General features: G+C 46.5%; 1 protein-coding gene across 6 annotated transcripts in view; it reads left to right on the forward strand.

Annotated features, from left to right (window-relative positions):
• Window positions 1-15,933, forward strand: part of LOC142582417 (neural cell adhesion molecule 2-like) — a 388,203-nt gene that overhangs the window by 292,462 nt on the left and 79,808 nt on the right. For all 6 annotated transcript variants that reach the window (XM_075692113.1, XM_075692111.1, XM_075692117.1 and 3 more), the window contains one exon: window positions 4,580-4,633. In XM_075692113.1, coding sequence (XP_075548228.1) covers window positions 4,580-4,633 — 54 coding nt within the window. The remainder of the gene's footprint in view (window positions 1-4,579; window positions 4,634-15,933) is intronic.

The following is a 15,933-nucleotide window of genomic DNA, read 5'->3' on the forward strand; positions in this document are numbered from 1 at the left end:
GGCACGCAGCCCACTTAATGGAGCAGTTCAATATGGCCAACGCTTTCCTTCAGCTACTTTATTTTCTTTAATTCAGCAATTATGTATGTGTCACTGAATGTGTGCCTATTTATGGCCCATCCTACGCACAGAATCGGTGCGTGCCCCTCTGACACAAGCGGTACAGAATCCTTAAATGTTGCCATATGCAGGGCGTCCCAACTGTCCTGCACCAAGATTTTAAAATATGCAAATACCACGTAGCTAGACAGAACCTAGGTGATGTTGTCTGCCGACGCCGGGAGATACTTAGATTGTTTTCCTATCTGTCCTAACTACACAGTTGGTCTTAATTAATTAATCAGCTTTTCAAATATTATAATCACATGAAATGTGATCATGAGAAAATTTTAGAGCAGCATGAAAAGCTCCTGATACAGCTTTCTGTTGCTCAATACGTGCTACATACAAGTGCTTTTCCGAGCGTGAGAGAAGGCCGCGAATACGCGCAAAGTGCCTCGAGCGGCAAATCGTCGCTGTGCATCTTTTTGGCTCGTGCCCAACTCCGCTGCGTTTTTCGCTACGCATCGTGTTTGTGTCCCGACGCCCCAGACACGAACGAAACGCATCGACCCGAGAAGCGGACTGACCCCGCTCCAGCGCTCCAGGCGAGTCTGTCATCGGCAGAAGCAGCTTCGAGCGGCGCACGACGCACGCTTCGCTCGCGCACGCATCGGGACTCGTCATCGTCGTCGCCGAAGCCATGGCTCGGAAGTTTGCTTGCGCAAACATTACGCCAGTGGCGCGTGCGCACATGACGGCGTTGGGCCTCGAACGGGGGCCACGTATAAGAAAGGATGTTTGCCCCAGTGTCGCATGTGTCAACAACGTTTTCCAGTGCAACCAATCCCACGGGTTTCTGTTTCTTTTTTTTTTTTTTGCGTCTGCCTAAGGAAACCCATGGCTGGCGCATTGTGTCCCAGGGCATTCCACATTCTTATATTTTCTTCCCCCGCTGTGAATTCTTCTTGAGGACATGTATCCTAGTAAAACTCCGAAGATTCCAAAGGTTTGTTGTTGTATAAGTGTCGAAAATAACAAATAACGGGGTGAGGGCAGCAATCAATATATATTTGTTGTTGCTGTGGCCAGCTGTGCATCTATTCTTCTTGATTTTACTTTTAATATTGCTTTTTGTAGCTCTTTCAGGCCCTGAAAACATATTCAATAAATGAATGAATGAATAAATAAATAAATAAATAAATAAATATGATCTCCTTTTGTTATAAGCATACCTTGCGCCCTAACGATTTTTCATTTTGTGTCCAATTTTGTCCATTTGAAAAGCACAACATTTAATATAGAAGAGGGACAACTGGCACGGGCAGTCGGCGTCAAAAGCTTACGGTCCGCGGGACCTCAGAAAACGCTAACTTCAGACAACTTTGCACCCGCAACCATGAAATCCGTACTATATGTTATTCGCGCATACAATATATAGTAGTAATGGTTGAAAATTCGAATTCCAAGCTGAGTGCCCAGGCAATGTTATTTTTTCTTTCTTACTTTCTATTGTTCCCTTTTTTTTAATTCCGTGGTGCGTCGACTTTTGACGCCCACTCATCATATCTCATCATGCATAAATTTGTGGAAGTTAGGTTTTAATAAAGCGTTTTTGTTTGTGTCAGTGGTAGAAAAGCTTTAATCTTAGAAGCAAGCGGCAGAGGAACGTTGACAGCCGGCGGTGCACCCTTAAATTGCGTGATATAGCTCGCATTCAAGGCTCCACGCTTTTCAAACACGCAAGCATGGGGTCAAAGTTCAGAACTAAAATAAAATAAATGGCAGCTATGACAAGACGCAAAGCTGTCACTGCATTATAGATGAATATTTTTGCAATGCCGTAATTGTAACAAACTGTCCCAAGTGCGACTTGGTATGCGCAACACTCCCTGCGACTACCGGCAATGAGCTTAACCAGACACCCAGCAGATCCCATGCTATGACGGAATACGTTTCTAGGCAGCTGGAAGCGTGAACTCTCGCGAAATATTAAATTGCGACCGCGCTATGCCCAAGGGTCCTGTACTCTTTGTTTATGGCTTATGAGTTTCGATTCGACCGCTGAGCGGCTGTCATTCACTAAGGTGTGCCAGCATAAACCCTGCGCTCTCTCTCTCGATATATATATATATATATATATATATATATATTTAATATATATATATATATATATATATATATATATATATATATATATATATATATATATATATATATATATATATATATATATATATATATATATATATATTGAGAGAGACGGGGATATCGTGCGCGCTTGTTGGTCTGGCGCCATGCAAATACGCTACTATGTCTTGAATGAGGGAGTGATTTATTTGAATGAAATTACAACTAGCTGGCAGCTATGAGGTCACCTCATAGCTGCCATAGCGCACGTGGTAATTGTATTGCTCCGCATTGCCGCTGAACGCTATGGCCCCATAAAACACTACTTCGGGCAGTAATTTGCGACCCTGCGTTTTAAGTGTGCGGAAGTTCTCTATTGACAAGAGCCCGGAAGTGTGTGGCCAGTACTGAAAGGAGCTCTGCCCTGGAAACGCCAGCTAGCTAGCGCATATATGCAGGCTGGCGCAGAGTTGACGTGCGATTGAGTAAGCTGGGGCCAGACAGGGCTAACTGGGGCCCGGCGGGACAGGACTTCCTCCTGCAGTAGCCGTGAACTAACCATACTACTACTACTACTACTACTACTACTACTACTACTACTGCTACTACTACTACTACAACCGCTACTATACTACTACTACTACTACTACTACTAATCATGATATTAACATTAGTAATAATAATAATAATAATAATAACGAAACATTTCTTGCTAATTTTCGCCAACTGAACCTCCCTATCGAAATTCACTGCTCATTTAAAAGTAATTTTGGAATGAGTGTTGTGCAAATTGTTAAGATATGTCGTTGTCCGCCCGATTGGCCACGCTGTTTCTTTAAAGCAAGCATAAACTCTCCCAGCTTTCCCTGCTTCTGCTGCCGTGGTCGAATGAAAGATCTTAAACTTTTGTTGTGTAAACGCTAGTGTAAATACTAATTAAAATGTCTGGCGAAGAGGAAGCAGAAGATTACAAAAAGGAGTGAACGTAGCATAGCCCGAAACAGCACGACTCGGCAAACCTTGGCGCCCACTATAATAATGCAATTATGAGTTGACCTTCGGACAAATATCACTGTTCTTGTAATCTACGGATAAGAAAACGAAGAAAATGTTGCCGGTCTTTTAGATACTGATAATAAATGTCTTGTGTCTAAGGTAACGCCTATGGTGCTTACTGAGAGATAGCTAGAATTCATGGAAAACACTTTCATATTTATTGCTATAGTAGAGCATGGCGCGTGTTCACTAAGACTGATGTATTATTGTTGTTTTGGTTTAATAAATCTGAAAGGGTGGTTAAGAGTACGTAAGGCCAATATATAAGCGGACTAAGTGGACTTTAAGTTGAATTTACGTGGACTAAGTATTTTTGCTCCCGATCTTAAGCACGCCGCATTGCTTGAGGTTCTGCAAGTCCTGCTTCTTCGACGACATTTCACAGACATTTCACTGTTAGGGATATTAACGATACCTTGTACACCTTATACCTTATACCCTATACCCGATACCTTGTAGTTTGAAATATTACGCTCCTCTCCGATGCTGGAGCACTCGTGGGCTTTCTAGGCATATTTATTTGCGCAGCGTAAAGCGCTATGACGACGGCGTGTAGAAGATGGGATGACGGTACTGAATTGACGAAGACAGCACAACGACGACAGCGTGACGACGGCCACATGACGTTAATGAGACTATGACAAGTTTAGCACGACGACGGCGGGAGAACGACCATATGACGAGAATCAGATGTCGGTATGATGACAATGAAGGGAGATGGCATGACGGCCACCGTATGACGACGAGAGCATCATGATAACGGCGACATGACGATGGCCTGACGACGATGGCGCATAGCCAGTGGCATGAAGACATAATGAGTGGCACATACTTAGCCGCACACACCGATGGGAACTGTAGAATGCGCTGTCTCCGTGATCGGCCCACCACTGCGAACAGTGCCAACGGCGCAAAACTTAACAAGCTGAGAAAAACTAACGCTTTAAAATTTCTCAATTCTTTGAGTAAATTCACCTGATACTTCCGTTGCCCCTATTATGTTTCGTCTTTGCGCTCTCATATTTTTATGCGTGTCCTTTGCGGTGCATGTTTCTTTGGTGATATTCCATCGACAAATCCCACTTATTGCTGAATAGACGTAAAAACTGGATTCTCTACTCGTTCAGTCGTACTCACTTGACGAGGACATGTAATTGACGTTCAAATTGCGCAGGTTGCATTAAGAAACGCCAGGGCCTCATCACCTTGTTTTAAACAAATAACGAAATAAGAGCAAGTCGGCAGGGGGTAGTTCTCTTGCGTTTCATACTTTCTGATTCTGAATTATAATACTTGGTGTAGCTCTCCCAACGCTCTATAATATCTTGCCTAACGTTTCGTTTCTACTTTTCAGGTGTTCCAGGTATCAAGCTTCGCACAATGACAACAGTCACAGACGAAACCCAAAGTGAGTAATTGTGCTTCGTATACTTCTCCAGCGATTTGCGGACGAGCAATCTAAGTTTTCGAACTGCTTCCCAACGTTATTTACCATTATTTACCATGTTTATAGGCTAGAGTGGCGTTTTTATTCAACTTTCCGTATTTTCATGGGTGAGATTTCTTTTCTGTTCTTCTTTTCTTGAATTGCCCACAAACAATTTCGCAAATAAGGGACGCGCGCACATTTAAGCGCTTTGAATAAGGCGAGTACTTTTATATTTATACTTTTATATATTTTTAAGCGTTATTTTGCAACACTCCTTTCTTCATTTCATGGACCCAAGCGTCGCACAAGGGGTACATCTCCCATTATCTGATATAATTCGGAGTGCTTCATTTTCATTGCTAGTCCACGGCCGAATCAGTTATCGCACGTTAATGTAATGTGAATGCCACGTAGTGACATGGCTTCTAGCCAGCACGGTCTTCTGTTTGCGACAATGGTGTTATCCGTTACACTACATGAATAATGAATAGCACACAAAAAAACCGGGCGAGGCTGTTCTAAAATGATTTTTATCCTATCTAGGGGGAAATGTTCATCACCGGAAGGAACTAATTAGAATGCGTGTTCCAAGTGCTTCCAGTATGCTCCTACCAACGTTTGGAATAGGTAGTGTCTGAAGGTTTTCGATTTAGAGTTTTTTTTTTCCTGAGCCATTTGTAACTATATGTGTTCGATACTATTTGTTACTTCACATCACCAGTGGCCTTAGCTGCTATTGTCTATTTGCTGGTGTTGTGCTAGCTTACGCCGCGACAAAAGGTATCCCCCCTCCCGTCCCTCATCCTATGGTTCTAATAAAAGTACTAATTTGTTACTTTGTTGCGAACGTTTTAGTGTAAACTACTATAAACCAAGTCAACTTAACTGGCTTAAAAGAAACCCTAGATAATTAATAGACCTTTCATAACCTCATATTGCTTTCCTGGTGTTCCTTGCAGTAAAAGTTGGTAGTCTACGCTCTTTCCTATCTTTCTTTGCGCCCTTTCTGCATTTTGCGCCGCACGTTATTTGTTAACTGTGAACCAGCTACTGTCCGAAGCAGATAACTTATAATTTTTACCTGTCGCAAATAAGAAAATCAGTTGAAGTAGTGTTGCACTTTAGACCTTCAGATAACTTGTGTAGAAGCACGTCTCCGAAAACGCTCTTACCTGCTCGAGGGAAGAGTGCGGTTGAAGTAAAGAAAGTTGGACAGGCGGGACAAGGTTTCCAACTTGTTTTATTGCTCTTACAAGCGAAAGAACTTCAATGAAAGAAGGTTACCGGGCTGTGGGGTGTACTCGACGAGGAAGGGCTTCAAAATCCCGACAGGGTCACATATAAAGCCAGAATGCCTATTATGCTTCCTAGCAACAATCTTGCTGTCTTTCTTCTTTGATCTATTCTTCCCGCTAATGCGATGGCTGTGTCCAGTAGTTAGAGCAATCAACCAATCCACGTTCATGCACAATGAATGGGATACTAATCTTTTCATGTTTTTATCTTCTTTTCTGCAAACCGCTCACTCTAACTCGACAGTTGGCAACTTTCAATATTCCAACGTAACCGAATGTGGCAGCTAAACAGCCACCAAATCAGTCCTCCTGAAGGAAGGTAACTCTTTTTCAATGCTTTCTAACTTCGAGAAAATGAAGAAATGAACCAAAAATAAACAAGGGGAAGAGACTTTTAACGAGCAGTCATTCGGAGAGAGCATTGACGCAAATGTACACTCGCTCTGGGTGACTTAGCAGGCTTGCTCCATGAAACCCTTTCACGCGATATCTACTCGTGCCCGTAAACGCCGGCGCCGCATTCCTGCCGCAGCATTTCGGTGCCCAGAAAAGCCGCCAGATACGCGGACACCGGCTTCACGAGTGCTCAGCAGCAGCGAGCCAGTGGCAGCACTGCACCCGCCCGCCCTCCCGCCCGCTTCGCCTTGCGCGGTGCAACTCCCCCATGTTCCACGTGTGCCGCTCTGCGGTGCGGAATAAACACGACTCCGCCAGTGGCGGCGACACGCCATTGGGCACGAACTGCACGCCCGCGCGCGCCGACCCGTCTCTCTTCTCGGCATCGGGCACGCAGCCCACACGCACGCACACGGACAAATTCGTGCGCCCAGTGAGTCGTGCTGGCGCGCCTCTTAGATCACCACGTACCCTAGGGCAATCTTCGCGCTCTTCCGTTTTTGCTTTTCTCTCTCTCTCTCTCTCTCTCTCTGAGAAGATGCCTAAACGCGATACGACATGGTCTGCGCGCCGGCTGCTATGCGCGGCATCAGCGTGCAGTCGTTGTGCTTCCGCTGCCGAATATGTATGCGCTATTTCCAGCCGTGTACAGCGGGATACGCGGAACGCGCCAGGTCGGCGTGTCTACCCCTTCCCCCCCCCCCCTCTTTATCTCGAGTATAAAGAAGAGGCGGGGGAGGCTGGATATGCGAGAACCAAAGAGTTGGGCGGGCGTGAAGAGGGTAACAGAGCAGTTACGTTTTCCTGCAGGAAGCGCGCTTACTATGCCGCACCACGATTCTGGGCTCATCCACGCGCCGCGCCGCATTCATTTTTATCTGTCACCGCACTCACTCTGCTTTAACTCACCGCTTCTAGTTTCTGGTTCTCGAAGTACACAGTGAAAGCAAGAAAACACGTACGGGCGATAATATAAAACAAAGAGGGTAAAGCCGAATGCAGCATCTGCTGTTCCCTGTGAAACCCTATCGAACGCTCTTCATTGTCTTCCTATGTCGAAGCCTCACACTTTCGTGTTTATTGTTCATATATTTGTGGTCACGTCTCCCAGTGAATTGAGTATTCCTAGGGAGCACATTCCACATTTCTGTGCCATTGTTAGTTAAATGCAACCGTGGACTGTACACGATTCGCATTCGATTGCGACACCTAATGTGGTCTCGTTCACTTTAAGCATATACGAACCCGTCAGGCTAGTCTAGTGGTTAGTGTCGACTGCTATTCCATGCGGTTTTTGTGCTTTCATATTTATTATGCCTTAAGTTGTTTGGGAGCTTTCAGTGGATACATTTTTTTTATATACTGAGGTTGCTGGCAACTAGATGAGCGCTTACCCTGTTCTCTATTTCGCAATGCCATTATGCAAGAACAGATCCCCTGACGCTGTGTAGTGAGGCCCGGCTGTCTTAAGTAGTAGGATACATAGTAAAATATTTTTGCGCACACAATTGACAAGGACACAGTGAAGGGGGACACACCAGCTCTTACTAACAACTATTTTATTTTCGGAAAGATACAGAACATATATACCCCAGCTATCAGCGCTGAGCATGTGCAACACGAGTGGTCAGTAAAACAGAAACAGATTGAAAACAGATTAAGAAGGTTCAACCAGTATTTAAAAAAGCAAATTCATTTTCAGTGAATACAATCGATGGTTGGCTTATGCTTCTTTCAGCGCACTTTTCGATATGAAATGCTTCTGTGATTTGACGTGTTAGTTCATTTTTATCTGAAAACGAAATGTCAGTGTTAAAAAATACCGGATCACAATGGCATTGATTACAGTGGTTCGACAAGCGCGAATGATTTTCTTTGCCAAGAGAACGTTCATGTTCTTTTAGACGGGTGTTTATGCACCAACCGGTTTGTCCTATGTTCACTCGCCCGCAAAATATTGCGGGCTGCGCGAGCGCGTGGCGAAACGACTCTCCTCCTCTGCTAACAGGGAACCCCTGGTGTCGAGACCGACGCCTGCACGCTTGCGCGTCCCTCCATGACTGCAAGCGTGCATGTTTCAGCGCTTCCTCCTTGCGCGCCGGCGATATCCGTATGCAGCCACGAGGTGCCCCTCTTGCGTTTGGCGCTGTGGCGGCTTCGACGGACAGCACTTCGCTTATACAACGGAAATCAAGAGTTCAGTTTCGTCTTGCCTGTCTCCTTCTGTAGAGGGCCTTTTCTGCCACGCTCTTCTGCGGGAAAACGCCCCATTCGTAAAAAGGAACAGCGAAGATTGACCACGAAAAGGTGTAGCGCAAAAAAAAAAAAAGATGGCGTTGCGTTCGCCACAGGGCCCTATGCGTCAGCGCTCGTGACTCGACAAAATGCGGCCGCAGGGGCGCGCGCAAGCTCACGCTTCTAAACACGCTTCACATAGTTGTGCCCATCAAAGCCGCAACAGCGCATATCGCAAGGTGTGCACCTCGTGGCTACATTCCGATATCGCCGGGCGTGCAAGGAGGACGCGCGTAAAGATGCACGCTTGCCATGGAGGAAGGAAACTGAGGAGAGGCCCTACCCCCTCCGCGCGCTAGGAGAAAAGTGTGGAGGAAATGACGTAGTAGGTTCTCCTCTTTTCTGCAGTTTTTTTTTTTATTTTTTGCTGTAGCGGCCACGCCTTTCGGCCCACGATGGCGGCTTTGTTATGGTACTGTGCGCTCACACGTGTTGCCCCGTAGGTTTCGTACCGTGGCAAAGGCGCCGTGCGGGCAGGTTTTCGTTGGCCTCCGTGTTTTGTTGCGCTGCGTTATCTGGACCGTGCTTTACCGGATGTTGCTGTGGCCAGGTTAGACAGGAGGAACTAAAGTTCGCGAAATGAACGCGCATGCAACGCTGTACGCAATGTACCGCGCCACGGCAATGGCTACGGACGAAGGAATATCCGCGGGAAATGTTGCACTCTTTCGCGGTATCATGCTAACGTGTTAACGATTGCTTAGTATTGCTGCGGAGCGTGCGGGTCCGAGCAGCAAGGTTGCGCGCAGCGCGGCGTGGTTTCGCGAGAAATGTAAACAAGAGAGGAGAGCTGACCCCATAGGCGGAGCAACGCCATGAGCAACGCCAACTTCCGTCTTCGCTTTAGCTTCACTAAGAGTGACGTCAGGGCCTCTCCTTGCAGTCTCGCAAGGACGGGCATGCGTGCAGGCGTCGGTCTCGATACCAGGGGTTCCCAGCTAGAAGGGGAGGAGGGTCGTCTCGCCACGCGCTCGCGCACCCCGCAATATTTTGTGGGCGAGTGTACATGTTGCCAGAGGTCAATGGAAGCCGGTACGCAACACCGATTCTGCACCTATTCTGCACAACCTTCGCATACACATGCGAAGGTTGTGGGCTCGGTTCCCACCTGCGGAAAATTGTTTTTTTCATCCACTTTAATTTCCGTTAATTTATCGTTTCGTCATTCCATTTCTAAGCACAAATAATTTCCCCTATGTTGTCCTTGGTGTCAGTGTTTGTTGGCTTCTCATGATATGACTAATAAAAATCGGGCCCCTCGGTTAACCCCTTTCTTCTCCCGGTTTGTGAGTTTTACATTTGAAGAACACTTCAAGATGCAGGCCCTTTGCTTTTTTGAGTGAGGCACATAGGTTTTCTAAATTGAGGGAACTCAATAATTCAATAGCACGCTGTTTTTGTTTGGCAGGCTTAACATCAATTCTCTTGAAATTTTTATCCATAGTTTCACAAGCTTTTTCACGAAACATGCCATCAGGTAGGACAATAAAACATCCTTCTTTATCGGCGGTAAGAACACGTAACCCTCTAGAAGCCAAGTCTCCTGCCACTATAGGTTGAGCCGGTTTGGACTCACACATGCAGTTTTTGCCTTCGCGATACCGCCTACACATTCAGAAACATACCTTGCACGTTCTTCTTCAGGAACCAGTCGGGAGACGGCTCTCGATGCTGCCAGCTTCGCAGGTAGACACAGCGCCGGTTCCAGCGCGAACTTTGGCCCAAGCTGCAGAAGCTTGTTGTCCTTTTCTGGAATAAAATATGCCCCGAGCCATACCACTCTTCCTTCTGTAGGATGTGCCTTCTTGACAGTGGGCAAGAGTGGTCTCACTGTGTTCCAGAGGAACTCTGTTGTCCTATCCGCTGTTTTCCACCTGTCCAGGAAGAGTCGTCTGCTGGTATCACCGCACTGTGTCTTGCACGCTACACGTAAGCACTCTTTCTTGACGTGAAAGACGCTTACGACAATGTTTCCCATCGAACCATTCTAGACGCACTTTGGACAATTGAACTAGGAGGGCGAGTATATCAATGGGTCAGAAACTACTTGACACAAAGGTCCTTGTTCGTAAGTACGGAAGATGGTCCGACTACCGACCACTACACATGCCAAGGCATTCCAAAAGGCGGTGTTCTGAGCCCAATTATTTTCAACCTCGTGCTTCTTCGGCTGGCCGAATCCCTACCGGAAACAGTGAGTGTCTCAATCTACGCCGACGACATCTGCATCTGGACGTCAGCGGTCACTCGCCTGCAGGTTCGCGCACGGCTACAGAAAGCAGCAACACAGGCATCTGACTACCTTCACGCACAATGCCTTACCATCTCAACAGAAAAATATTCCTTAGTCGCTTTTACGCGAAAAGCGATGACTCGTTATCCAGTATGCATCAATGGTCAGCCTATCTCTTACAAGGGAAATCACCGGTTTTTGGGTGTCATTGTAGACCGGGACCTCACTTGGAGCCCTCAGGTTGCCCACTTAAAGAAGACGCTCACATCTATTGTTCACGTCTTCAAGTTCGTTGCTGGCAAAACATGGGGATCGTCAGTGGGCTCCATGCTACAGTTATATCGAGCACTGTTCATCGGATTCCTACGCTATAGCTCCCCCGTGCTTGCTAAAACATGAAAGTTAAATCTTCGAGAACTTTAGAGCGTGCAGGCGCAGGCACTACGTGTTTGCCTAGGCCTTCCGCGGAGCGCCTCAACAGCAGCAACCATTATAATGGCTCAAGACCATCCGATCACGACTCACATTAGCACCGAAACGCTTAGAGCCCATATTCGTCATGTTTCACGGATGCAGTCAAGCTCTCTTGCGTGCCTGCCAGAACGACGACCACAGGCGTCCTTCTCCAAGAAGGTCAGCATCCATCGTGCCTCCTCACCATCGGGCTTCATACCATCAGCATGTTCAACCTGAGCTTTGTGGTGCTTAAAACAACCTCAAGCGCGTCTTACGGTTCCAGGGATAAGAAAGAAAACCGACCTACCTACTTTGGCCTTGAAGCAAGAATCTCTGGATTGTTTGCACACTTTCTACTTTGATCGAGTCCACATATATACGGATGATTCTTCCACTCAGACCACCTCCACCAGCGCAGTGGTTATATCATCACGATTACTAAGCATCCAATACAAGATTTCTCACTTGACAACATCGACCGGTTCGGAGCTTGTTGCCCTCCGAGGTGCCGATGATTATATTAATAACCATCCGGCTAATCGGTGGGCAATATTCTGCGATTCAAAGGCGGCCTTACAATGTTTTCTGTCATCTCTTCGTCGCGGGTCATGTGAACAACTCGTGTCGGAGATATGAGAAATACACCATCACATGATCACGAAAGGACACGACGTCGTGCTTCAGTGGCTGCCTGGTTATTGCGGTATCTCCGGCAACGACCTCGCTGACGAAGCTGCTAGGAAAGCACACGAAGGAGCAACCCTTGATTCTATACCTTTATCGCGGACCGACTCGGCCCAGCACTTAGGCAAGCTAGCGCACTCTTTGACATTGGAGAAGTGGCACACACCTGAATTCACTCAACATCGACTGCATTCTCTCGATCCCTCTATGCAACTGCGGCTGTTACCAGGTCTTCCGCGAAATGAGGAAACAGTGCTGTGCCACTTACGTTTGGGCGTCGCATTCACCAATGCATATGTATTTCTGATTGGAATGGCTGATAGCGCCGAGTGCAATGCCTGCGGTGTCGAGGAAACCATAGAACACCTACTGTGCAACTGCCCATCTTTTGAAAATGAAAGGCAAGACCTCTGCGCAGCTCTCCATCAGCTAGATGGAAAGCCGTTCACCTTGAAGAAGATCTTGGGACCACGGCCTCGCATATCGCAGCTACAAAAGGCCACAAAAGCGCTGCTGCGATATTTGAAAGATACCGGATTGAGTCAGCGTCTGTGATCCGTACTGAGTGACCGACTGATATCTCCAGTGGACTTTCTCTTCTTTTAATCTTTCCGTCCCCCTTTCCCTTTCTCCAGTGTAGGGTAGCCAACCGGGCTCAGTCCTGGTTAACCTCCCTACCTTTCATTTATCATTCTCTCTCTCTATGGTGTCGCACTTGCCTCCACGATTCAGACGCAACTATTCGCAACTGGTGTACCGTATCGACGGTTTCATGAAGCCACATAATCTTTGGACGTCAGGCGGGCACGTAGAATGCCTTACATGCCAAGATGCCACTCTTGCTCGGCACACACATAGTGCGATTAGTGAAGCTAAGACAGCAGGGTTAGCGGGAGGAAAAATATGGCACGGTAAAGAGCCCTCGGTACTAGAAATAAACTGCAGCAGAACTGATAGTTGAGCGAGTTGGTACGTATTCATAGTAAAATATTCTTGCGCGCACAATTGACAAGGACACAGTGAAGGGGGACATAGTGTCCCCCTTCACAGTGTCCTTGTCAATTGTGCGCGCAATATTATTTTACTATGAATACGTAACAACTCGCCCAACTATCAGTTCTGCTGTAGTAGGATAATGGAGCGCTGGTTCCACGTGTACACTGAGAGTGTCGTTTCTCTGGATTATAATCCGTCTAAGTTATATTATCGAACATTGCGTTCTGCCTCACCTGATACGCTGATTTGTGAGCAGATGAATGGTTATTCAAAACATGACTATGTACCAGGTTGTGTTTCCATTAATAACCAGTAAAAATAGTTTAAAAGTCCCCGCACTAGCCGACACACTAATACATTCAAAAATAAAAGAAGAGCCTTGTTGGCGCATGCTAAAGCTTGATGTCTGCTTAAAACATGAAAAAGAAATGCATGTTGCAATAACTCTGCCTTTTTCAAAAGATTGTTCCTGTTACTTTCACACTACATACTAAAGAACACTGCCCCTGAATGTAATAGCTACCAAGCACATAGCACACGGCATAAACGTTTGAAACAGCAGGGTACACATTAGGAAAAAAAGAAAAACAGTCTATACATCCGAAAAATACGAGAGAAGTTTAGGAACTCACTCTCCAGGTGTTCAAAGACTGAAGACAGGTGATCAAAATATAGGAGGCGCACACATGTCGGTATCGCCAACTGAAAATAAACGATCTGGGTACACGACATATGCTTGAAAGGCGGTCTACAGTTCGAAACGCGCCGAGAATGTCACGCACGGCGACGTCAGTCAAGGCTGTAATAGGTTCAGCATATGTCAGAACGAGTTCATACATAATTTCGAGTTTGAAAACATTGTCACAGCAGGGCACCAATCGACCAGCCCGAGCAGGTTATAAGAACATTCACACGCGTGCCCGTGGGAGTGTGGTCGGTGGAATGCCGAGCGACGATGAAAGACGTGGCATTAACGAAGATTCTCTCGATGACGGGCGTATAAAAGGGGAGAGCGGGCGCATACACACCCGTCGAAGAGAGTTTGGCCCGATTCCAGCTGTTTTCCTTGCTTCGGCTTCTTTGCTAACACTCCTCGCCGCATTTCCGCGCCTTTGAGAGCTGTCGGGTCGATAGCGTTTCCACTCAGTGCCGCGTGTGAGCCACATAAGCCCTCGGCAGAGTGGATCGAAAGTGTCACAGTCGCTGCGCACGGGCTTCGAGAGTTTTGAGACCCAAGGAAGTTGGTTCGGTGGTGGCGCGCGCGTGAGGTCGCCTGAAAGCCACGTGCCAGTCCTTTCAATTTTCGATCGTCGTTGTTTGCCTTATGGTAATGACACGTCCGATGGCTCACTGAAAAGGCAGGCCGCGCAGTGACCGCTGCGATGCAGGCATTCTTCGAGCGTTGTCGCGATGGAAGTTGCGCTGAAACTTATATTCCTGTAAGTCGCATGAAGGGAGTAAAACGCGTTCGCTCTCTACCGCAGAAATGCGTTGATATAGAGGTGTGCGCACATGTTGTACGCGTAATATCCAGCACTGGCTGTTTTAACGCACGCTGCGAACATTTTGTGTTTCTCGAGCGATATTACCGCTGTTCTGTTATAGAATACTTCTTTCCTATATTCACTTCCTATATAGAAGCTTCTTTCCTATATTCATTTATGTCTATAGTCCAGCGGCAATCAACAACGCCGTGCGTACACTGTTCATGTCGTTGACTCAATCGCACGTTATAAGCTGTCTGGCTTATCCTAATAGATTTAAGTGTAATTGTGTTGCTTAAATTGAAATGGGTCAAATCAGTCACAGAACCATATAACGTGACTACGAAACTTATATCTTGTGATTACCGCTAGAAGTGAGGCGTGAGGATAAGTGTACTTGAACAACATTTCAGGTGTGAGGTAATTGTCCAGTGTGCGATAGCAGCCCGTTCCGTCTTGATTCGTGAAAATGATGCCCTGTGACATTTGGCTTTTCGTAGATAGATATCTATATAGTAGCGAAATGTTGTGCGAGATACATTTTCAATCATGTGTCGCAAGGCCGAGAGATGCGTCAATATAACTGCGCTCCTGTTGTAATAGGAGGCATGCAGGACTGCTCTACACATTCATTTATTTAACCGTTTTGGTAAATTCTAATCAACACCCGCTTTGTGAATGATTAATAGATGTTTGAAGTTACTTTCGCCCACTGAAGGAACTGAAGCTTGAATCAAATTATTTCCCGCAATACGGTGATCAAGTCTGCACTATACTAAAAGAGAAACGCCGTGTCCGTCACTGTGTCCCTCGCCATGTTCCTCGCAATAGCATGGAGGGAAAATGTTGGTGGTGCATTCTTGAATTTTGAAAGGGGGGATGATATTTAACAAGGCGGCAGGTGGTATCCCGCAGATCACCTGCGGGTTGGTCGGAGGTGCTTTTCGGAAAGCTTACGAAGCTACCGGTGGCGTGTGTGCGACCCATGTTGACCCCATTGCTGTAAACAGTGAGGCCAGGGTTACAGCTAACCGTAAGCAGTGCGAGTTACGAAGTGGTTGCCTTCAGTGGATGAGATGTTCTTGTGCAAATCGCAGAAGAGTTTGCTCTTCTTTCGGCACCTTGTCTGGTTCGTTTTTATTTTGAGGATCTCTCTAATGTAATCTTCTCGCGCACTAATTATACGACAGGGACAAACATCTTGGCCCCTGTCGTATTACTCTGCTCCTTGTCTGCTGATCGCAAAAAAGAAGAGGGAAAGAAGAAATGGGGTGTGTGTGGGGCGGGTGGGGAGGTTGGGGAATTCAATTTGTAACCTAGGAAGTTCTCAAGCTGGAACAGCGGCTTAGTCTTTCACGCCTGCCATTGTTCCAGAGGGTTAAGAAAGCTAAGTTCAGCAATGCAACAATAAAACGAGTAACAGCCCAATATTATGCCTAT

Source organism: Dermacentor variabilis, chromosome 5 (assembly GCF_050947875.1).
Source record: "Dermacentor variabilis isolate Ectoservices chromosome 5, ASM5094787v1, whole genome shotgun sequence".
Classification (NCBI taxonomy): Eukaryota; Metazoa; Arthropoda; class Arachnida; order Ixodida; family Ixodidae; genus Dermacentor; species Dermacentor variabilis.